At 41.3% G+C, this 25845-nt stretch overlaps 1 protein-coding gene across 1 annotated transcript in view; it reads right to left on the minus strand.

Moving 5' to 3' along the window:
* Positions 1-12770, minus strand: part of CAPZB (capping actin protein of muscle Z-line beta subunit) — a 45617-nt gene extending 32847 nt beyond the window's left edge. The window contains exons 1-2 of the mRNA XM_019474762.1: positions 12663-12770; positions 784-905 (exon numbers count right to left, since the gene is read on the minus strand). Of these exons, the coding sequence (XP_019330307.1) occupies positions 784-905; positions 12663-12770 (230 nt within the window). The remainder of the gene's footprint in view (positions 1-783; positions 906-12662) is intronic.
* Between the last annotated feature and the right edge of the window lie 13075 nt (positions 12771-25845).

Consider the following 25845-nt stretch of genomic DNA (forward strand, 5'->3'; position numbering starts at 1 on the left):
CAGGGGAAGAGCATGAGGAGTCCTCCCCCTGAGGAGGAAGGAGCAGCAGAGACAACTTGTGATGAACTGATGCAACCCCCATTCCCCATCCCCCTGTGCTGCTGGGCGGGAGGAGGTAGAGAAAATCATGAGTAAAGTTGAGCCCAGGAAGAAGGGAGGGGTGGGGGGAAGGTGTTTCTAAGATTTAGTTTGTATTTCTCATTATCCTACTCTGATTTGATTGGTAGCAAATTAAATTCATTTTCCCCAAGTCGAGTCTGTTTTGCCCGTGACGGTGATTGCTGAGTGATCTCTCCCTGTCCTTATCTCGACCCACGAGCCTTTCGTTATATTTTCTCTCCCCTGTCCTGCCGAGGAGGGGGAGTGATAGAGTAGCTTTGTGGGCACCTGACATCCAGCCAAAGTCAACCCACCACAGGGACCTGCCTTGCAAAGGTCATCAGATTAGCAGCCATACAACCACGTTATTTGAAACTGTAGCACTCTACAGTGGTCTGGAGATGAAGATGTTTATGCCCTCTCGCGTTACGAAACTACTAAGAACAACTTCCATAGTCAATGTCTTACTAAAGAGAAAAGGATTTGAAACAGTCCCAGCTTCATTGCCAAGAAGAGTTTAGTATTGTTAAATCTTTTTTTGGCTATAAATAAGAGGCGCCAAGAGTTTAGTATCATTAAATCTTTTTTTGGCTATAAATAAGAGGCAGAAGGGACTGCAATACTTGTACGTAGCTCTCATTTACAAAGTAAACAAGTTACTCCTTGCTTTGGATATGAACTCACCTATATGAGTCTCCATCTCTGTTGTAGTCACACAATAGATAGTCTTTTCCTACCACCTTATCTCGTGCAATCTTCAAGGGCTGATCAACAGAGGAGAGGAGATCTTCACAGAGGCTTGGGACCTGATGGTTTGGAGAAAAACAGGGAGGGAAGAGAGGGCAACACATTAAGGTTAAGAGAGACTGGCATCCCTAAGAACAGATTTTGTTATTAATAGCCCACATCTGTCCCAAAGCCAGAAACCCTTTAAAAAAAAAAAAGCAAGCTGCAGTTAGTTACAACACAATCCTATGTTCCTACCTCCAATAATTTCAGATTTAATTACCTAACCACTAGTGTGGTCCAGTACACTTAAATACATACATTCTCGATGCTAACTTCTTGCCAAAGATGGCCAGTAAAGTGATTGTCGAGGACTGATGGATAAAGGTAAATATTTATAATGGAGTGGAAATGAGGGAGCTGCTAAAAGAATACGCCATCCATACGCTAGAGAGTATTTTTCACAAGCTCCCACTCTGGGTAGAGTTTAGAATAGTTTCCAGGCAGCTGGCCAAACATTACCACGTTGGCTAATAAAAATACGCATGTGTCTGTGTGCATGCACACATAAAACCAAATACATCTCCTACACAGGTAGCTTTTAATGGATTCATAATCCCAGCTGTCTCCCTGCACTTCATGTGGAGAAAGACTACAAGATCTGCTTTTAACGTGGCAAAGAGGCTTTGATGTACTGCACAGAGATGAGGTGACATTTTGCAGCCTGAAGCTAGCGTGGATGCAAGCACAAGCAAATCAAGCAAATTCCATCCCATGGCCTCTTGTTCTGGGGCTGACAGCAGCCCCGTTATCAACATCAATATTCCTATACTGCAGGCTTTGGCCATGCTAGCAGCTTCCTCCAGGAACTTCATCTCCCCCGTAGATACTTTAGGGCACGTGCAGCAGTATGCCCCAATCCACCTGAGGGACGATCAACAAATCGTTCCTGGAGCTATTAAACAATTGGTGTATTGTGTGTTTCCCTTGGGAAAAGCATTCCAGATTTCACCCCTAAGGGAAAGGGACTAAGTAAAACACCCTTTCCCAACAGAAAGTTGGGAATGCAACAGGATATAGGACAACTGGTAAGCTCTTGAATACATTGGTGACAACGGAAGATAAAATAAATAACCAATGTGGAGTCTCTCTACATTATAGAGATGAAAACCTGATTGGTGTTTCCCTTGGGAAAAGCATTCCAGATTTCACCCCTAAGGGAAAGGGACTAAGTAAAACACCCTTTCCCAACAGAAAGTTGGGAATGCAACAGGATATAGGACAACTGGTAAGCTCTTGAATACATTGGTGACAACGGAAGATAAAATAAATAACCAATGTGGAGTCTCTCTACATTATAGAGATGAAAACCTGATTGAGAACATGAACCAATGTGGAGTCTCGTCTACATTATAGAGATGAAAACCTGATTGAGAACATGAAGGCAAAAGGCCATGCAGGGTAAAATCAATCATGAAGTGATGAATTCACAACTCACAAGAAATGAAAAAGGGAGGAAGAAATAAGGAAAATATGGAAATGTGCTTTCTTCTCTTCAAGCCATTGATTCAGTGAACTGGTTGGTATGATTTCAAAGGAAAGAAACCCAGAGGAGAAAAAAAAAAAAAAAATTAGGGGCGCAACAGCTCCCAAAAGCATAAGCACAAACTATTTTAATGCACTAGATGCGACATCAGAGATCAAACTGCCCGAAACGAAAATGTTCCTAATCCCAAGTACAAGGCAGTAACATACAGAGGATATTAAGTCAAAGTAAGCAGGGACAAATATAAAACAACGTGACCGCAAAAGACCAAAAAACCCAGAAAGGCCGAAGGACAAAACAAGATGTGGCTAGCAAGAGACGCAACACAAAAAAATAAGAGGAAAACCAAGAAATGGTTGGTAAAGTTACCGACAGTGCTGAAAAAGCTGAAAGATTAGTTTGAGTTTTTTTACTTCAGTCTATGTACACTGTAATGTGGTAACAAGTGATAACTGAAGAGCCTAGATTAAAGAGCAGGACAGTTAAGTATTCATACAAAGCTAGATGCTTCTCATTGGCGTTCGTCATTTGATACTTGGAGACCTGGCTGAAGCAACCTCAAAACCATTTTACAGTCACTGAGTAAACAGAAGTGGACAGGAAGCAAGCAGCTTTTAGGAAAATCTTTACTTTTTCGGAAAACAGACAACCCTAATACTCCACGGAGCTGATACAAATCAGCAGTGTCGTGGCCCAAGTTAAGTGAAATGATGTATCTGTGTTCATGAGCCCATCTGGTTCCACTTTGTCTCTTCCTTCGCTTCTCCATTAGCTATTAATTTTAGGCTGACTCTTCAGGCGGAGAGCAACTTGAGATGACTGCTTCAATTTCGGATGCACACGCAACAAGACCCAACGCACCTCATCATTAAGAGCTATGCTCCGTGTTGTTCCTAAGAGTGACCAGCTGAATATGTTCCTTCTTCTCGGCTGCTCCTTGGCCAGCTGCCCATCAGCAGAGATAAGCGTCTAGGAATGGACGACTCGCTCTGACGTGCATTTAGAATGAGTTATAGTGATGAAAACACAATTTGGAGAAAAGTGGCGTTTTTCCCAGACTCTGTTTCTATTGAATTTCTTTGGGAAAAGCCCTATGTTACACATGCGGTAAGAGAGCACGAGAGGTCTTGCTGTACAATTCTTTGAACTCAAATATACATACAAAGCATTTTCAAAAGAAATCCCAAACTCAAGACAGAGTCAATTCCCCTGCAGAAAAGCTCCTAATAACCGTCTGAAATTGAGACCCTTAGAAAAAGCCACACAAATAACTTTTAAATTTAACTTTCTTTTAAAAACAGCACATGCCTAGTATGGTGCTTCTGTACCGCTCAGTGGGAGAGTACAATCTCCTGTTGACTAGAAGGAACTCTTAACACATTGTTTTTAAGATGCAATCTATTTAATTTCCACGTAGCAATGGTGAACTAAACTTATCCCTGGATGATTTGGTAACACAGATATTCATGAGCATGGTCACTTTTGCAATTTCTAAGAGCTGTGGCTAGTCTTACAGCCGTAACAGTGAATGCATTCTATCACATACTTACTAGAACATGCTATACTATATTATAATACTCTATTGTAATAGCATGCTATATACCTGTTGTCTCTCTGCCACAGACACTCTACAGGACTTCAGGCAATATATTCTTTTCCTCTTTCTCCTTTCAGAATAAAACAGGGAAGAAAACCCACTCATCTACTTTGGAAGTATTAGAAATTTTCAACAGTGTTTATAAAAAGAACAGAGATATTCCAGCTGATGGAACTACTCATGTAATTCTAATTATCGCAGAAACATCCACTTGTGGCACAGTTACCCCAAGAAAATCATTTCTGTATCATTTATTACATCAACTTTCAACAGCTGCCGTACTTCCTTTCTAAGAATGAATTTACAAGATTTATACATACTGGTCTTCCTCTTCTACGTTACAAAGCTGCTTAGAAGGCAAATGCAGTAATTTGAACAAGGTAATTTGCAGCTTTAAACACTTCAGCTACATGTTCATGAGACTACTTGATTCCTTCTGAATTTAGGTCCTTTGCGTTGCAGAACACGCAATGGTATCTGGCACAGCCAGGCTAAGCTAGCTGCTGCAACGCAAGCACTGAGCAATTATTTTACACTATGCATGTACCTTTCCTTAAATTCTTCTCCATGTCAAGTATTGAACCTTCCTAAAGCATTTAAATTACTTTTGTGCACATTCAAACTCTCACAGAATTCAATTTATATTTAGCAAGAAAACATCCAAATCTTCTGATCCCAGCAAAGACAACTCTGCTTAGAAGACCACCCGATCCTCTGAGTTTTCAGTCCGAAACAGTGGATTTGCATTGTTAACTTTTCTTACTAGCTTGTTCTATGTCAACTGAAAAGCCAAAACGCACTTAGGTGCCCGAGTGCACGTCTCCAACAGTCATTATATAGAGAACTTTGACTTAAATTTAGAAATGCAAGAAGTAACCCACTCCCCCAGGCCAAATACTGAAATGCCAAAGCAGTGATTTTGTTCAATTCATCACTGCACTATAAATAAGTGTCACTGCGATGAAAACATTGAAGCTATGAGTATTGTTTTATAAGCAAAGACTGGGCTCCCATCTTTATTTTGACACAAGTTTTTCCCACTCTAAGCAGTGGAAGGTCAAGCGTAGAATACAATCTTAACCTTGTATCTTTAGCTAAAGGCCATCATTAATTTAATTTGGTCCACAGCGTACCCTAATGCACCCATGTTTCCACAAATAAGCACTCAATCATCTATTATGGTGGTTGTATGTATAGTCATGGAGCGAGACCACCCTCAATGTAAATTAGAAAAGAAAAAAAAGAGCCGTCTCAGGGGGTCCAGACTCAGCTGCTCAGCCTGGAACTGAACAGCAGCATCATTCAGAAGCACATACCATGCGACAGGGCACTGTGTTTGTGGGATCTTTTTTTCCAAGGAGATATACAATGAACGTGTAGTACAGAGGAAAGAAAAACTGAATGAAAAGTGAGTTACGCATACTCTCCTGCATGTTGAACAAGGATTCTCTTGTCTTGTGTAACAGTATTCTCCATCAGAGCAAGCCAGGTATGTGGACAGTGTTTTAATTAAGTCAACTGCTCTGCTATCAAGACAAATAATCACTTGTGCCAAAGTCGAAACCGTACACTTTTTGGAGCTAACCTAATAATCATTCCTTCTTTACTCACTTTCTGGTAAAGGAACTTATTATCGACTAAACAATTGTTTCTGAATTATTTTTTTAAATATGATTAAACAAGCATCTAAAAAAGGGTTGGAGGAAATAAGAAAAGTACCTCAGCTCTTCATGCCTTACACGCACTCTCCATCCTTGCTTTGATCATTCTGGCTGAATCGCATCAAGTTCTGCGCCTTACATATTCAGGCCAGTTAATATTTTGGCTTACAACTTGAGTACACTAAGGTGGTTATTTTCTTCTACAGCATTGACTGAAATGAATCATGTTTACAATTGAAACAGCAATATTGTTAGTGTAAGGTTCTGTGCTTGAAAATAGTCTTTTTCCATGTTTATTCAGAGGTCAGCAGGTACTGACCTCCACAGGAACCCTACACACTGGAAAACTATGCTAAATGCAGCAAAATTAAAGGTGAAACATCTTTTCCTTAAAAAACCAGAAGGAAGACAAAGCGAGCTTCGAAAGATTAGCAAAGGCGGCATTCAGATCCATTTGTCTTTTGAATTTGTGTCTATAACGTGCAGGTATCTGAATACGCATGTGACTAGAGCAGTTTTTGATTAAAAGCCACATCCAAACAGGAAAGCGAGTATTTTAATTGCATGTGAACTCTTACGACAACTTACATCATTACAGAAGTGGACAAAACCACTGCCTGCGTCACTTGGCAAAATTGTTCGAATGAGAAGAGCCCATGCGAGTTACCCGGCACTCTTGCAAAATAACCATTTTGGCACACGACCCCCCTTCAGCCCAGATTCCTCCCCTCTGGGCCAGCATCTAATAAAATATTATTATAATTTTTCTGAGTCATTCCACAGCCTCAGAATTTCCTGTCCCTGCAGAACACAGACACGGCCTAACGGATGTTGTGGAAACTCAAGAAGGAAGCCTGGCTCCACTCATCTTGGGCCTAAAACCACTAGCAAAGTCACTCCCACAAATCCACACATTGCTAAACCTTAATTTGATCCATCAGATGTCCAAGGGCCACACATTCTTCAAGCTTTGTTTATTAAATGACACTTAAATGGACTTTTGTGTTCAAGACCAGATGTAATTGATATTGGAAACAGCTCAGCTTTATTCAAGTATTTGCACTGAATTCCAGCACTGCAAGAATTAGCAAAAACAACAAAATTGAAACCAATCAGCTTTTCTGGAAAAAGGCAAATGTTAACAGGATTGCAGATCCAAGACCTAGTTAGCGATGTCATAGCAGAAACGTTACATTAATTACAGAATTTTTCAATTCAGCTCGAGGAACTGCATTTAAAAAACTCTGAAAGGTGACTACCGTTCATAAAACAGGATCCTTGGCATTCTTCCTGTGATTTGCTGGATAAAATAGGGCTTTTGCTAGATTCACTATTCTGTAGCTTACTGAGAAACAAAAGCTAGCCATCTGGCAGGCACAGCTAGACTGCCCTAGACTTTGACTAGTGACCTGCAGGTGAAGGCTTCTGTATATCATTACCAGTCACAAGTCCCATGAGCCATCACAGCGTATCAATATCTTGGGAAGTCTTGACTACTTGTGTCAAGAGTCCAGCTGGTGTTGGAGATATCCAGCAACAATTAAGGGATATGCAGAGGCATACTCTCTCCAGCGATGTTTCTATATCCTAGCTTTCCCCACCCATCTTTAAAAGAGGTTAGATAGGTTGCTAATTAGAATTCAAGCTCATCAAGTGATCTCCCCCACACACACTCCTTTAGAAAGATATTTAAACAGACATTTTAAGGATCTCTAACACCAGCAGTGCAGTGGCAGGAGCCTGGAAGAAAAAAAAAAAAAAAGGCACAGTTTAGGCTTAAAAAGAATAAGTGAGTATGAAGCCAGAAGTGAAATTCACTTTTACAATCTCAAGCAAGTAAGTGGAGTTGCTAGCTCTAAGCCAAGCATCACATTAACAATTCACATATATTAATTGCTATCTCCAATTACCATCAAGATATCCAGAGGTAATCTTTTCTAGCTGGAAAAGCTCCTGCTTACAGCCACTCACCAAATGGAAAACTGGCTCTCAACAACCATAAATTTATTCAGAGAGCCAGAGCCCCTTTCTTTAGCCAATAATCCTCGCATTAGAAACCCGTCTGGCTGCTGGTGGCTTAGAGCCTATCGCACAAGTCAACAAGTCCAGGAAGAACAGCAGGTCAGAAACTCAGCTTTGAGACCACGAGGCTGTCAATGCACTTCTGCTTCCATTCTTTTCTTTTTAAGTTTTCACTGGGTCTGATTATTTTTTTTAACATCTTCCACCCTCACTAGATGTTCAGCTGGCCATCTGCATTCAATTATTTTATCTTTCTCCTCGACTCTGCATACTGCTTAGGCTCTTGGACTCAAAATACAAAAAGCTCCAGTCACATTCTCATGTTCTTTATGGTCTGTGCAGCCCAAGCAATGCAGTTTTCCTGGGGATAAATTCTCTAGCTTCATATATCTTCAGTTACTAAAGGCGTGCAAGCAGATTTGAGACTTGCCTGGAGGCACGCTAGCTACATGAAGCAAGGTCCTGAATACTGTTCAAATATTTCAAAATCTTAAGTTTATACATTTTTAAATTCATCACTCTGGGACTTTCTAGAAAGTAACACATTCTACTAAAAATACTAAAGCATTCTCCTGTGATGAGAAAGCAAAGATGATCACCTCCCAGATCTTTAATTGCAAACAGAGCCTTGAAAAATAATCCAGTGAAGTTACTGACTGCTATATCTATAAAGAACTCTAGCTTTAATTCTTCCATGGCAGCATAACTTGATTCTGTACTTCAAGAAAGCTTTCACTTTTGGGAATGAGTATTATTTGAATATCAGTCTTACTGGGAAAAGAGAGGAAGAAAGTTGTGGCTGTGAGCAAACCCCACTCTCCTGGCGAGTCTGCTTGTCCATTTTGTGATCCAGTTTTGTAAGGATGATTCTCCATCCCCACACTTTATGCCAGCTGTCTGATTTTTCTGAGTCAGCTGGATTTTTCATCTAATTTATATTATATACACACAGGCAAACATCCAAATTAAACACTCAGCAGGAAATTCGTACTTGCAAAAGGAACCTGCTTAACTTTTACCAAGATTGAGAGCACATCAACTTCCATACTCAAGTCAAAGCCATCAAGACAATCCTGTCACAGACCCCTCATTTGCCGCACATGGCCCATGAGCACAATAAATCCAACTTCCATCTTCCACCTTTCCCAGAGATGCACCCCTCTAAGACACGACAGTGAAGCTGTCTTGCAAAAAAAAAAAAAAAAAAACCAAAAGGATTCTGGAGGCTGTGACCCCAACTGTCACTCACCTGCCCTGTTATGTGTGCTTCCAAGGTGTCCTAGGAAGAGATCTACAGCATACCTGAACACTGATGCCTTCTTCGGGGTTTCTCTTGGAAAGAACACAGCTAAAGCACATGGGGACTGACTTACTGTAAAACTTATCTTAAGAGAAAGGAAGCAGGAAGACAATTCTCTCAGATTGTTCTGATCTTTCAGGATAAACCATTCAGCCACTCAGGAGTGAGCTCTACCAGCTTCCTTACTTCATGCCACGCTGTGATTTCCATGAGCCAAAACAAGATCTCACTCTTAAGTGATACAAGAAGCATTTCCATCCAGAAAATATCCTTAATATTCTCCTTTCAGCAAGTGATGAGATGTGATTCACAACTGACTTCGATGAGAAGCGCAGTATATCAACAGCTGCAACTTCTGGTCAATGTGAGGTGATAAGGAGGTGAGACAGTATTTATGCTACACAGTTAACATCTGTATTAATGTTACAAGTGCTATCACTTGGCATATCCTCGTGACAACTCCATGTAAGAGCAGTGCGATCACCTTCAGCAATCCTCTTGTGGGAACTGCTTTACAGTTCGGACTTGGCTGACAGGTAGATGCTCCAAGGCTTCAGTTACCCCAGTTTCCAGAGGAGCTACATGGAAAATTATTCTAATCTAAATTAGTTGTCCTTAAAAAGGTACGTGCCTACACTAAACTCTTTTTGTAGAGATTTAGAAGTCCTCTTGTACATTTTGACAGCCTCTGAGTAGTCTATTTACAAATAATGACCAAATGAATTCCAACCAGAGCATTCCATGCCAAGGCACATTACCAGCACCACGCACAGCTTCTTTCAGGCAGGACTTCTGGAGTCCTATGATTGACAAGGTCGCTAATGAACTCTAATTGAAGACTCGGCAGTCTGAAAAATGCAACAACAGATGTGGTAAAAGGGCAAACCACAAACTGTTTTGCTAATTAATGAAAAGTGTCTGGTCTGATGAGGGCCAGTGACCCAAAAATTCTCTTCTTCCACCCACCCTTTTACTTGATGGTCAAGTTTGGACCCTTCCCTTGTCAGCCCAACACTTGGGGGCAGTAATGTACAGCCTTGAACGTATTCCATACACTCATATTGGCACCAAGATGCTCTTTTATTAAAAAGCAGCAGCAGAGCATGGCTTTGAGAGAGTAAGAGGGACCTCAGGGAGGGAACTTAGTGCGGTTATCCTTCCCAGCAGGAACATAAGCCTAGGAAGTAGATGTCAGTTCCTCACCATAGTAGTTTTGGAAACCTTTTTGTATACAAAGACATTTCTAAGTCATCTTCATCTCCTTTCAGTGGATCTTAAGCAAGCATCAAAACAGTAGCTACACTCACCAGTCTGGAGATCAATTCCTATAGAAAAACTATGGAAAGCTGAGCTGCAAGCAGACTTCACGTAATAACCTACACTTCACAACGAAAAAAAATGATGCGGGCCTCTCCTTCGTATCTACTCCAGCATGGCAGCGTAATGAAGCAAGGAAACTAAGCACAAAGGAAGCAGGAGTCAGGGTGCCATCTTTTATAATTCTGTCACAAATGTAATGAACCTGCTCATGTTCATCATGCATTTGGAGCCTGACCTTTTACTTCAAGGAAGTTATTGTCTGGTAATGGTACAGGAAACAGAATAAAAACGTCAGCTGTAAAGGTTTAGATGAAACTTGCCAAAAAAGGTCAAAAAACTATTTGCCTGAGTCTGTCTTATGATGTTTTTGGAACTATTACAGGTGGCAGTGTATACACTGCTCTTGCCTAGCTACAGTGTAGACTTCAGTCTTGCGGACGTCAGGCTGAGAATGGGCTGCAGAAGAGGTCTACAGATGTCTCAACAATAAAGAAATCATACTGGATTTAACAAATTATTTCATCTCCACCCCAGAGAATGGACTGCAGTGACTAGTGTGGGAATCACACAGACCCTCCTTTTAACAAGCATCATTCAAACTGGTCTGTTTCATGTTACACTTGCAATATGAAAAGAAGCCCAGTGAGCGTGTTGCTGATGGAAAGCATGTAGAGCACTAATGAGCACCATCCAAAAGTAATTCCAACATTTAGAGGTAACCAGCAATTTTCTGAGTCATTAAAAAAAAACCTCATAGCAATTATACAGACAAGCTTACCATAGCTCCCCAAACAACTCATTGTTTTGAATGGTCCTTGGAGCTGCTCAAACCCCGATATCCGTTCAGTCCTCCAAATTTCATCAGAAAACCAACCGTGTCACAGCAGATCATATCAATGATTTAGTTATTCTGTGTCCTACCTCCAGCAACAGCCACAAAAATGATGCTTTAGGTTGCCAAGAGTTTTGGTGGCACAGATGCAGCCAATTACTAAATGGTTTCAAGAAAAAGAAATAATCCCTTCCCGCAGGGAATAATTTCTTTCCTGACCCACAGAGCTTTCTTACCTGTATCTTGGCTTATGTAACTAAAAGCAGTATTTAAACAGAATTTGATAAATTTAAGTCAGCCACAGCTTTTTGACCATGGGACTCCTCCCAGGTTCGCTGACACCAGCTTCAATACCACTTAGGAACAGACCTCCTCAACTAAACTTTTACCTGGTAAGCAGCTGCTCTTCCGCACACGAAGATGACAAACAGCTCGGACACAATTTAAACAATTTAATTAAGAGGTACTAGTTCAAATAGCTGCTGTGTGCAGACCCATCAGATTTTTAGCGTTTCTCGGACAAGGTTTGTCAGCATCATGCATAAAATTCAGACCTGCCACAGAAAAGGGATGTACTTCTCACTGCAGATAAGAGGAAGGGTTTAATTGAAAGGTCTAACAGCCCTGTTCCAGCTTCAATGTCCTCTGTCTGCAAATATTTAGAAGCTTAGATCAGAAATAAGCCATATATTTAGACTGGACAATAGAAACAAACTTTCCCAGCTGCCCATATAGTAGGTTCTATATAGATTAAATCCATATTTCAATAATACTTTAAGTTACTCCAGAGGCAACTGTGCCACGCACTGTTTTCGGGGACAGTTGACACTAGCTAGCCTATTATAGCCCAATTGTGCATCACAGGATGTGCAACTAAATCCGATGCAACTAGTAATGAGCACACGCATCCTTCTTAAGTTAGTTTTCTTCATTAGCAGTTTATAGAAGGAAAACAAATGTTTGAGGGACAAGCGGAAAACAGGTATCGGGCACAAGATGGTTGGCCAGGTTTTTTTTTTTTGGATACTCACTGGACTGCAGAATACCTGATCTAGCATAAATTATAAATAGATTTGGGTGTTCTCCAGAACCCCAGTGTTCTGACATATTCTGTCTCAGTAACGTCTTTGAAGCACGTGCCATAGCACATCCACTGCACCTACTGCACAAGTCGTGTGTCAAACTACAAACAGGCAGGTAGTTTATCAGGAGACGATACACACATACAAGGGCATCCTTCAACCTTGTATAAACTGTTCCAAATTACTTTTACTAAACAGCAGCCTCCGAACTGGTAATGACTTCATCAAGAAAGCTGCTAATGACCGCTCATCCGAAAGCGTGTCTGTGCATACACAGTAGTACCTGTTGGCTTGCCCAAAATAAACATGCAGATTCCTGACATTGCTTGGGCAATCGCTGTATCCTTCAACCTTGCCAAAAGACAAGGAGAGAAACAAATCACCACACCTCCGAGATGCTTCAGAAGATGTTCTTACATACCAGATCTTCATTACATCCAGGACAGCCATTACTTGGTCAGAGCATTCAATACTCACCAAGTCAATGAGGTCACTGAGATTCTTCTCTATCTGCTGCGGAGGCAGACGCCTCATCAAATCCAAGGCACAATCCAGCTGCTGGTCACTCTGCAGAAACAAGAACATCCCTCCGTCACAATATGTACAGGTAATATATCACATTCACACACACGCACACGAACTGCAGTGCTTGCTGAATCCTCTGAAAGAAGAGATACAGTTTCTAGTTCTAAGCAGCAGCATGTTTTGTATTAATACAAATAAATTTCAATAAAGTTTGTACCATTTGATCACAGATTATTGACTTGGTATTGCAAGAAGTGTTCTAGACTATGGACGACACCAATTTAACACCATGCTGTTGATGGAAAGGAGTCTGGTCCTTACCTCACCAAAAACTGTTTCCAACGTTTGTGCAAATGTTTAATGCATTGTTTTTCCACGCTATCTCAAGAATAATCTGGGTTAGGGAACTGAAAGTTCCTTCTCCCGAAGCAGTTTTAACACTTCCTCATTTGTATTGTGCCATTCAGCTTGAGATAACTAGTATCCAAGACAAATTCTGTTCCAACACAGAGCTCGCTCTCCCTCCTTCAGCTTTATCAAAAAACCAGAATGAAACACGCACACAAAGTATGATCCATTATTTCCTTCTTGCTACAAAGCACACACCAAAAGCTGCCTGTATCTGAGAAATCAGGGACTTCAGTTATTTTGAGAAATCACAGCAACATCCTCCAAAGGGCTTATTTCAGCTGGTCTCACATCCAATTCTGACACAAAACAAAACCCAAAACCCAACCCTTAAACTTCACTTCACAGTCAGAAAATGTGCAACAGACATTACCACAGACACCAGATGAGCTGAACCATGTTCTTGACATAACCTTTAGCTCTCCTTCTCGCCAACTGTTTATATAACAAACACTTTCCTGCAAGCCTAACAGTACCCAAAATCTGCACGAGTTACTTTGATCAGCAGGTCACCAGGCAGCTGAAGTATAGCCAGTTTGTTTTCACTGCTTCTTCCCCTCCCTTTTTTCTTCGCGATTTCTAGCTACCCATATACAATGAGCTTAGCTTTAATTTCTCCCTCCTGTGTTCTGCCAAGCTCCAAAAGTTTTATTTAAGAAAGCGTTCAAAATTAAAGCAGTTACATTATCACATTATTCAAGTGGCAGCCCCCAGGTAAGGGAGAAACAGGAAGCAAAGTTTCCTGCAATTAAGCTATACCCCAGCAGTGAGGAAAGGAGGGAGCTCTCAGTTTAGTAGACATCCATTACGAAAGCTGTTCTTAAAAGGTACTAACCATTCACTATCAAAAGATAAATATTTTACAGCCAGCAAGCTAGACAGCCTGGTCTGGGGAGATGATATATTTATTTCTCACCCAGTTCAGGTTATAGGACATAATCTTTGCAAAATATTCCAGCTCTACAGACAGTTAGGCACCAACTCCCATACATCTGCATAGTCTCCTGAAGATCTGAGTCTTCAACCTGAAAAGCAGGACGCACTGACACCAAGCACAGAAGTTTACAACAGTCACCTGTCGTCACTGAAGGAGGGCGCATTCAAGTAATGTACATACCCCCCCCCCCATACTCTTTAAATACTTGGATAACCTGACAAGCAAATCCTTGGCTGAAATGAGTCTGGAGTGAAGTTATTTATCTTGGAAAGCGACCACAAATCAATTGCTGAACGGACTATCATCACATTCATGCACAAAAGCGATGGCCAAGATTTTCAAAACTTTTTACTTATCTTCATTAGAAGTTCAGGGGAAGCGAAAACTACTCGCTTTCTGCTACTAACCTTTCAGGCCCCAGAGAAGGATACTATTTAGATGGCCTACGCCTGCCCAGCTCCAGCAGCCAAGCTCAGGCAGGGGATCTTTCTTACCAAGTATTGTCTTTACCTCCCGCTACCTCTTATGTCAAGGAAGGAAAGCTGGCACATGGTCACAAGGTCATGCTCCTCACTTTGGGATCGTGGGAACAGTTACGGAAGTGCTCCGTCCTCCTCTGCCAGCTGCAACTGTTTAATAGGCAAAAAAGCCTAGGGAAAGATGATGTTAAAAACCACCACTAAAGCTGCAACCCCAGAATAAGTGTTCTACAGTGCGACGATTTTGGAATAAACTACACTGAATGAAGAAGTATCTACATTTGCAGTGTTTTATGGATTAACCAAAAGAACTTGGACTGACCATTTTTATAACAATATATTCAATAACAGCTGTAAAAAGACACGAGCAAGCCTGTTTAAGGCGGAGATTCTTAACGGGGTTCAGACATGGCTGGCGTACATGGCTGTGTGCAACGGAAAAAACAAAAATATCCAAGCACATACTAACAGTGTATTTTTCTGGTATCAAAGAGGTAAAAGCAAGGCTGAGCAGCAGGACTCCTCAGTTTTCTGGCAGAGCATTTAAATAATTAAATGGCTTGCCAGAAGATCTCTTAAAGCACTGAAATAAAGACAGGTTCTGCCGTATTTCTGTCCCTAAATCTGTGGTTATACGGTCACTTTAATCCAGCATAAATCCGTGCTGGCACAGTCAAAAAGGCAATACAAAGCACAGAGATTAAAGAGCACAGTGGTACTGGATACATCTGGTATGTCCTACTTCAGAACCGAACAGGTAATTCTACCAGTATCTTTCGTTTCTGGTTCTTTCACTGTAGGTGACGTGAGGTTTTAAAAAACCAGGTCTGTGGTCAAATACATCCTTTGGTTCCAGACCTCTGCCCCAGCTGGAGTGTCTAGAGTAGCTGTAGGTACTTACATACGAAGAGATAGGAATCACATCCAAGGTATCAAAACCAGCAGCACACGGTTCCCTGATTTTATAGAAGAATGAACGCTCCCAGGGAGTTTACTGCAATTTTGACAGCAGCATGTTATTAGAGGCACTTAAAAATCCCACAAAGCCTTCACACAACCTGTGTAAGAGGAAGGTGTTCTTCGGGAACTTGGGATACGTGTCACCTACTCTATGTGTCTCTCAACTTCACCTGTTCTGGATTTCCATTTGCTTAATTCTCTTTTAACATTGCATACTGAAGCCGTGGTTGCTTAACAGATCTCCAGACAAAACATTTCTACAGAATTCTTGCCTTTAGACATGAAGAGGCTTATAAACCCCTGCTCGCTGAGAAGGTGATTAGACAGGCTGTCTCCCAGTCTGGGCTGCTCTTGAAGCCAAGCTCTTTGAGGTTGCAGGGCTTAATGAGCTTAGTGTTTACTTGATATGAGGCCGTTTTCCACCATTCCTGTTTCATCCAGCACAGAGCTCCTGTGGAGGAGTAGGGAGTTCAGACAGAAATATTAAATGAAGTTTTATTACAGCTCAAGTCACTGAAGGATTTAGAGATCATTGGAATCTCAAAGACTGAAAATATTAGCTTAGATGAAAGCTCCTTAATAAGTTTCCTCCAAAGATGTTTGGCTATCTAGAATCTCCACTTAAGCATCTGCTATAGCGTTCCCATGGTACTACCACAGGGAAAAGTGTTATGAATATGTCTACAGGAGTAGTTATGTTTGTTTAGCTTCCTTTGCCTGCATCTGCTCTTCTCTTCAGTCTTTCAGCTGTATTTAGCGTATTTCCAAAAGAGAAACCCTCTCAGAACAGCCGTAGGTCTCTGGTCATCTAGGCACTCTGTGTTGAGGCTCAAATAAAAACAAATCCTGCTGAAAAAAAGGCAGTTGTATAAATGTGTTGTTGCACAGAGGTACAGTCGTCTACTTTAATTCCATTCATACTGTAAGCAATATTGTTCAAAGGCTGAGTATGCAGAACAAATAAAAAAAAACCAGGAAGTTACTGTAGGTTTTGTTCAGGAGTTTTGAGGAGGTGTGTTTGTAGATTGTGTAATAAAACAATGTGATTCCACTTTCAGCACTTGAAACAAGGGTGTGCTATGGTCATTGTTATTAATTTTAAGAGCAAGGGACTCTTCTGAGTCATTTGTTTGCAGTTACCATAAAAGGGGATGCAAATTGCAAAAATTAAAACAGGCAAAACACTGAACTTCCTTTTTACTCCCACTTGTTGTGTCCCCTAAACCACACGGTTCCTTAGGATAAGGGGGGGACAGGGCACAGGAAGAGCTGGCATTTGTTAATGGTCCCCTGCCAGGATACCATACGCTGATAACATCGGGCAACAGGAGCTGACCCAAGATTATGCAAACCTGCAAGCAAGCGAACAACTTCTCATGCAGCTGTTACAGTTCACGGCACCCAAATATGCTCTGCCAGACTAAGGTAATAAACAAACCACACCATATTTGCATTGTATTTTGCACAGAATTGTCACCTGATAAATGAGGTGGTTATAAGCCAAGATGTGTACCCAAAGCCTTTCAAAGATCAGTGTCACTGGCAGAACTGGTAACACTTCACAGAAGCTATGCTTGTTTTCTCTTTTCAATAGACACTAGCAATCTGATGAGTTACTACCTACAAGTATTTTGGACTTCTCTTTTTAAATATCTTTACACACGCCTTTCACTATATACACTTACAGAAATCCACAGGCTTTATTCACAAGTTTTCACAACTCTCCGTTGCTAGTTACCTGAGACTTAACCTATACTCCGGGTTTTAAGAGGGTTTACCCAAACCTGCAGCTCTACCCATTTCAAAGGCTAAGCCATTCCACTTGAAAGGAGGTAAAGATTTCATTTAAACCTCCCAGCCTTACCATCAGCAGGAATTTGCTTCTATTTATCACAAAGACCTGCAGATTTAATTCCCTGGTCTTCACAGCTTTGTTCTGATAGCTCCTGCTCATTTGACTATGTTATTGCTGAGCGTAAAGAGTTAGGCAGTTTCTTCAAAAAGAAAACCAGGCTGGTTTCACTTCTGTATTGTATTTCTATATTAACACTACTCTAAGCTAACTCCTGAACCAAGAGAAACCAGCTGAGGTAGTTCAGTGCTACTGCAGCGGTAGCTTCTCCCTGTTTTAGCCCTTTCTGGGAAATAAGCCACTTGGGCCACCAAACCTTTCCCACCAGCAAACCAAATATAACACTTCTACTCAAGGCATGATTGTGCTACCTACCCCCTTTCCCATCTGTGATGCCAGCTGAGAAGAATCGGGTGACCTAAAAATTACTTCTAGTAGTTAGGATTAAGGTAAAAAAGCCACACACGTGTAATAAGAGCATTCATTATTTGGCCCATGCTGCCCGTGCTTGGCCCTGAAATGCCACGGGGGCCTCTTAGGACCCTGCAGCGGGGTTATAACAGATAAAACAAAGGTCTTCGAGCTGCTTCACGCACAAGTTTTGCTCAAGACTGACATCTGAGAAGTTATCCAAATTTAAAGTACAAGCTGGCATCTCAATTTTCAGAGAACAGAAACACAAGAAAACCTGAAGGGACACAAAAAATAGAACATTTGCTCAACTTATGCAATTTGAAGCAATCACACATCAGATCACTTTGGTCGCTGGTCAGTTTACAAGCAAAATATCTTTTCTAATTAATCCAGAAGTACACAACCAGCAAATAACTTTTTTTTCTTCCTTTTATGTTGCAGACATACCCCAGATTGTAAATCATATTATTTCCTGTCAGTTCTCCCAACAGGAATGTCTGACTAATGTTTCAGCTTTGTGGTACTAAACGCTAAATTTTTTTAATTGAAACAGATACACAGCTTCCCCTCCTGCCTGTCATTTTAATCCTTGCCAACTTCCAGAGCTCAAAAGGCAGAAGACTCTCTTTTCAAATTACACAATAGGATAGTATTACCGCTAGAAGCTTTAGCAAAGGGTTGAATTATTGTAACCCCCATGTAATAAAAAGTACAGTAGTATGTTAAGTCACAGGATTCCCTTCTTGGCTGTCAGCATTCACTTTTTAGGATATTAGATGGGAAGGGGAATAACTCTGTACGATCTATGAATCCCAGACAAGTTCTGCACTCATGACATTTCCATCAGCTGCACATATTCCTTGCAGTCTGTTTTTCTACATTATTTTTCCCTTGACTATTAACCCTCTTCTAGCAGATCCTATCTAAAACCATTTATAATGTACTTACAAATCACAGCTTCCTGACAGCAAGGTGTACAAGTGGGAGAAACAGCGATAGAATATTTGAGAAACAATCAAAGGTAATAAAAGCTGAAGATACACTATGCCGTGGACAGTTATAAAAGAACTGGTCAAAGGTTACTAAAAGAACATGACACTGATGCAAACTACATTCTCCTTCTCTCGAACTACTTCTAGCTTTGTCTTCTCTGGTTAGGAGGTGATCCAGTGGCTTTTATTATCTCGGACACTTATGACCATGTCATATGTTTAGTAACATGTTTAGTTCAATTTGCAGTGGTCACATTACCGCTGTGGTCAAGACCAAACAGACCGACCAATTGCTGGGAGCACTTATTCCATGAATTACAAGTGAGAAGGATTAGAGATTAAAATAAAAGCAAGAAGTGATGGATCGGAAGATTTTGGCAGAAGCTGCTGTACTTGGTCTCCTGCAGCTGCCCTGTAACCGGTATTTACTTACAGAGCAATTGTACAAGTCACGTCACAGCTTTTGAGACAGCGAATCCTTCTCGGAGATGTTCTCCTGCAGAACATTCTTTCTTTTATTCTTCTCTGCTCTGACTTTTAAAACAATTGAGCACGCTTTGCAGAAGTAGTACTAGCCCCAATTAATGACTGAAAACATTGACCAGCTTTTATTCTACATTGGTCCAGAAATTTAATACACACTAACTTCAGAAAGACAAGTGCTCATGAGGGATCTCTTCTTTAAAGAGGTTCTACAGGAAAGAGTAACTTACACGTCTGCTCCAAAGACTCACACGGAGAACCAAAATAATCTACGGGAAGGAGAGCAAATGAGGCAGCTTAAGTTTCATTGCCACCAGCATGCTAATGACATCGGATACTTCTCACCATTTCAGACTGACAGCACAACTATGGCAAGTCCCAGACAGATTAAAGGAGTGGCGGTGGTCTTCTAGGAGCAACTACCAAAGAGATCTCCTCCTCCATTCAAGCTCCATGAGCACCTCGAAGCTTGCGATCAGTGTTTTGCCAAATCCTTGTTTGTTGCTTTACCTTTAGGCAGATGCTTTCAAGCATCCTTTCAGTCACACTTTGCGTTTGACTTTGCTTCATCATTCTTACCTCCAAATCAGGTAAGCATTGTTCACTGTTCATGGGACATTACCCAACATCCTAGCTCAACTCTAGAAACACTTACCAAGTGGATTATAATGCACCAAAGGCATTTCCGTTCCTTAGTTTCTAAATAAACCAGAGCCACTTGCATTACTTTATTAAGAAGCTCAATCTTAAGGAACAACTATTTGTCAAGCCGTTTTATATCTATTGAGAAAAAAATAACAACCCCTGATCGTATGGTGGAGGCCACTTGACTGTAATTCACGATGTGCTTTGGAAGTAAGAACTCAGCATCTCCTGGAGCATGTTCTGCAGCTAGCTTACACTCCTCATAGCTGTTTTTTGACTAGATGCATTTCAGTTCCTGTTAGCACATCTACAGAGGTGTACAGTACACAGTGAAAAAAAGCAATGTTTGCTCAGCGCCTCCTTCCCAGCAAGGCCATATTTCAAGATGGTAGATACTTGCATCTACTTTCAAAACTAATTTAACATCTATCGCCTTAGCTGATACCAAGTCCAACGCAAGTCTCTGTTGCCTGTCCAGTGAACAGAGCCACCGTGTACAAACAGAAGAGCAGGATGGACCAGCAACAAGGCTTTCTGGGAACAGGGTATTCATCTTGACCTTTTGCCATGATCACTAATGATTTCTGCACCAGCGTTTGTCTTCTGGATAACAGAAACAATGTTTTGTTTATTAAACTTGTCATTGAACATGACAATGTAATTTACTAGCTTTCATCTGGTGCCAAGAATTCCTGTGAAGCATAAAGTTTGCAAAAAGTCATTTCCCAATAAATCATGGCATCAAGTGAATATGCGATCTGTTAGCCCCACATGAAAGAGTAAAATGGGGACAGAAGTAAAATAGCTACATAGAAAAGTTGCACAGATTGCAAAACAGCATCACTAACTTTTAATAAATGGGATTAAAGTCACTGAAGTTGACTGTAGAGCTGATCATCTATTCCAATTAACATGAAGAGATTTAATTAGGCTAATGTTACTGCACAACAGGGTTTTTCGCCATTTAAAAGTCTGGATTTAACACAAAATAACATTTTCTTTGTCAGATCTATGTAGAGAGGAAATCTTAGCTAAACAAAATGAAAAAAAAACCCAACCCTGACACAGCACTGACATAAGAGAACTTGTCCCGATTTTTCAAGCACTTCATAAGGAAGGTTGTAATGTCTGCCTAAGAGTTTCACTATCAGAACAGATGTTGGCTTGAGCACACGTATGCACGTACCCCTAAAAGACAGACATCCAGACAGAGGCAGCTTTACTGACAGTGTAACCATCCAGTATTACTTAACGCATCAAGTAACTTCGGATGCCCCTCAATACTTCCTTGCGACTCAGTTCAGCACTATACTGCAATCATTTTCTATAGGTTCACAAATACTTTGGCATATACTAAGGTGGTGTGCAGGCAAGTAAGCCTTGCTTTCTAAAAACCGTGAAGCTACCTCCTAACCACCCTCCTTCCCCCATGGGCTCTCTCACACTGACTCACACCAACCAAAGGATTACTGCAGAGCGGCCAGTGAAGTTTTCGCAGCCCATGCAACAGGAAATCGTTCACAGGATCTTCTTCCTGACCTTGTCAGCCCTTGCGCAAAAACTCCCGTTACCTCTGCAAGATCCTTTGTACAGCTCAGCTTCAACCCTGCAGATGTATCCCAAATTACTGACCAGTACTCTCTCATCCCCATCCTCCCACCTCATTACTTCGTTCTTTCTCTGTAAACCTACTAACAACTGGCTAACTAGGTTAGTTCAGTCTTCGAAATAAGCTAATACAGTAGGTCTGTGTTGGTTCATAAGTCTGATGACCTGTTTTTCACAGTCATATTGCCTTCTTGCCTTCCACTCAAATATTACTGAGGAAGCGCCCAAATCAGTCTCCAGAGAAGGACCGCTTAATTTTCACGGGGGTCAAATCTTTTTTTTTTTTTAAATTGAAACCATAACTACTACAAATGCAACAGCTCTTGAGATTCAACACTGCCATTTGTCATCCTAAACATCCGCAAGCATATTGTTTGCGATGCTTTCGTTTAATCCTGTTAATGCTGGATGATCTTTTCAAAATGCTCTTTTATTCTACGTGCTGCTTGTTTCATGTTCGAGTCAGCCTGGTCACGAAAGTATCGAAGAGGAACTGCTCAATTCAAATGGAGAATTTTTTTCTTGCAGAAACAGCCAAGTTTGGCAAGTCGGTGCTGGCCTGACAAATCCAGGTTCTCCTTTCAGTCAACTGCAACCTAGATTTTTTCGTATGAGAAGTTATTTACACCAAAAACATTTGAGAAAGTGCACATTATTACAGCAGCAGGGAGGCATATACTCCTCTTATCACCAAGGTGACAACAAACACAGACATGCTTACTGAAAGCATAACTAACACAAACATTCAACATCACCAACTCAGTATAATGCTTCACGCCAGCCTGTTCGTAGAGCCCCCGTCACCCCAGGTAAGCTGCCGCCACGCTCACAGCTGCCCAGTTTAATATACAAACTCAGCACTTTCCAGCGTCCTGAAGTCTAGCAGCCAGGGTTGTAAATTCACGAGATAACTCTGGCAAGTAATCGGATGCCTGGCAAGGCAGAGAGGAGAGACAGAGAGGTTATCTAATTAGTCCTCATCCCTGAATGTTCTCCGATTGCCTAAAAGGTCAAAAAAGTAGGTTAATATGCCTTTCGCTTGTGTCTAGCAAGATGTACCTTGCTGACTACACTGTAAAGCTTGCAAGAGAGTTCACTTTCACCCAAGGGATTCAGTGCTAAGGATTTCAAATTTTAAACTAGGAAGCTAATGGTTTGCCTATATTTAGGCCATAAGAATATCACATCTCCACCTAACAAGATATTCATGCTCCCTGGAATTCCTTCCTGTGCTGTAATTCCCAGGCTTGCCTATTCTTTCAGTCTTTTTATGCTTTCTCGCCATTTCTGAACATGTCTGACCTACCCTCAAGTCAGAACTGCAGTCAGACAACGTGCGATCTAACAATACATACAAATTCTGCAAAACTTTTAATAAATTTAAGTAGTAGAGACAGTTTATGCAGGAGCAGTGCTTCACGTAACAGGCACGTGCCAGTTTCAATCCATGTTAGATTTCTCCTTCAATTTAATACAAAGATAATACTTATTCCATTTGGCCAGTTTTCACCTTACCAAGCTCTGAAATAGCTTTGCCTGTACTAAAGGCTACGTGAAAGCTGTATTTGACCATCCAGTGGGGCACTGTCAACACTGAGCCAAGATCACGCCTGTTCTTAGCATTACATCCAAAACTCTCCGCAGTGACCCCTAAATATGCACAGCGACAGGACTCAGTGGATAAATACAGCTATTAGCTGCTGCAGTCAGCATAATGCACCTGATATTTTACCTCATTCATCCATTTCACGGCTCTCTCCTCCCTTGAAGTAACTCGCCAAAAGACCCATCTCTTGTTTCTTGAGCCCGTCTCAAATTGCAAGCACAGGCTATCAGCCAGGCAGCAATCACCTTACCTAGCAGCAAGCTTTTTTTAAATCCTGGTATTTACCAAAGCAAAAATAACCGGGGAAGGCAGGTAACAGGACATCGCTTTCAAACTCAGCAGTTTGTCTAATGGAAAAGATAGGAAGTATCACCTGAAGAAATGCAAACAAAATTCCCTGAGAGAATAGAGAGTATTTTATTTATGGTGGCTTTGATTGGTGGCTTAAGGCAACCACTAAGCTTATGTCTTCAATGCAGTCTCAACCCTTTTTCCTTCTGCACAAAATCCTCTTACTTAAGCACCGTTTTCAGTCTTGTTTCAGCTGATACTGCTAAAATTGTTAGATCCCGGGTTCTGCTTTCACCCAGGCTGGTAACCCTCCCACTTTGCAACAAGGACGTGATTGAAATTCCAAGTCAATGCACCAGGAAAGAACTCGGCTCCGCTTTCTGTAACAAAAAGACATGGAGGACATCCTCTTCATACTCAGGGAAACAGCACCAGCAAGGACATGCTCTGCGGCACGGCTGCAAACACTTCGAGTAATGTCTCACGGGTTGAAACTGAGAGTCAGGACTCCTAAGCCAACCCTGCACTGCAAAATAACACAGCCTATGCTGATGAAATACCAACTAGTAAGGTTTAATTTGCATATAGCAGGAATAAAGTAGGTAATTTATGAGAAGGGCAGCCAGGTAAGTCAAGTGCGTGCAAATACATTTTGTAATTCTTCAGCCCACCTTGGAAGCAGCGGCACGAAGAGCACGAGCTCAAAGCACGCTGCTCATTTTCCTTCTAAACCCTAGAAGGGGAAGGTAGGGCAAAAGAACGGCACCAGATAAAACAAGAAAATTAATCTTACTGGTTGGTGCCAAGGCTCAGGCCACCACTCTGAGAAACACAGCACAAGATATTATCTAATGCAACTAAAGTAATTCTAAATAGAAGCCTATTTTGGGCACAAGTAAGAAATAGATCCTGTTTTCGATTCCTCACTCAAAACTTCATTGTATCTTAAAAACCCAGAAAAAGGACAGGGTTGCCACTGCATTTAGCGTTACCCAGACAGCACCTGTTCTGGAAAATTACAACATTTTCATTAGGAAACAAGCAAAGCAGCTTCCTCAAGTACACTGCATTTTCTTCCCATAATAAATCCCCTCAGCTCAACTAACAGGGAAATGTCTTTTAAAACTTGCTCAGCCAGCATTTACCCTCGTGCCCCATAAAGGAAATTTCAAAAGCAAACGTCTCATCTACCACACACGCAAGAGCTCAAACTTCCCAAGACAACCCATTTGGAAGCATCTGTCCCCATCCTGCTTCAGGACGTAAGACCACATAAGTGAATTTTGGCCACTTGATCAGGTCCAGGTGATGGGAGTCCAGTAAGCCACAATTGGCTCAAGTAAGCCACAATAGCTTAACGTTCTCCAAATGCATTGCACATTTCAGTTACAGTTCCGAGGCATCCACTCATAGTATTTGGTCAATTCTCACATTAACAAACACCTCATTCGTGGACTGTTAAGTACTTAAGAAGGCATTACAGAAAAGATGAAGAAAAAAATCAGTTTATACTCCAGCTTAAAGTGGCCACACACTTCCAGTGCACTGGCCTGAATTCTTGATCATTACGTTCAAGCTAGAGAAGCTTTTTAATTAACACAACCTATCAGCACACAAACCTTGGGCTAAAGCCCAGCTAGAGAGAGTAGGAAGCTTGGGAAAGGCTTATGTCCTTCAGATGTATTAACTGCTCCTTCACACCACACAGGTTTCATCCATAAAGAAAATTCAAATTTGAAGTCCCCTGTGTTTAAGCGAAGGGATTTTCGTGCTTTGGACCTTGTGCATTAAGGAGACAAAGATTTGGTTGAGGCTTTTTAAACTCTTCAGGACTCCTAGCATAAATCAATGGGAAAGTGGGAAATTATAATGCACAGTGACTGAATAAGAATATGAATAAAACCAGAAGATCAACATCATTTTGAGCATCTTTTACTTCTGCAATCGTGTCTTTTGTCTGAAGAAAGAAAAAAAAAAAGGCCTTAAACATCCCGTTGTATTAAAGCGGGGTAAAAAAATGGGGCTTAGCATAGACCTAAACTCCCACTTTACGCTGCCTGTACAGGCATCTTTCAGAATTTCACGCTTCTCCAGTAAAACTGCTCTCTCTCTTCAGCAGACGCTGAAACGTATTCAGTTTTATTTCAACTTGAGGTGGCACTACTACGATGTGTACCAGCTCAAGGGGGAAAAAAAACAAACAACAAAACAAAACACCTCTCTACAAGTTTACTTAGCAGAGTAAGGAGACGTTTGGACTTGACCAAACATCCCTCCAAAGGGCAGGCAGGAGAATAACACTGGCACCATCACTCCCCATCCAAGTCTTCAGAAGTATCCACCTACCCAAAGCCAAACTGGATGATCACGCAGCACCGGTGAGTGCTGCAGGATCATGCGCAGCCCCCGAGTTAATCAGCTATCCTTTGCGCATGGAAGTCAACTGACGGACAGCATAGC

Source organism: Aptenodytes forsteri, unplaced genomic scaffold (assembly GCF_000699145.1).
Source record: "Aptenodytes forsteri isolate BGI_AS27 unplaced genomic scaffold, ASM69914v1 Scaffold61, whole genome shotgun sequence".
Taxonomy (NCBI): domain Eukaryota; kingdom Metazoa; phylum Chordata; class Aves; order Sphenisciformes; family Spheniscidae; genus Aptenodytes; species Aptenodytes forsteri.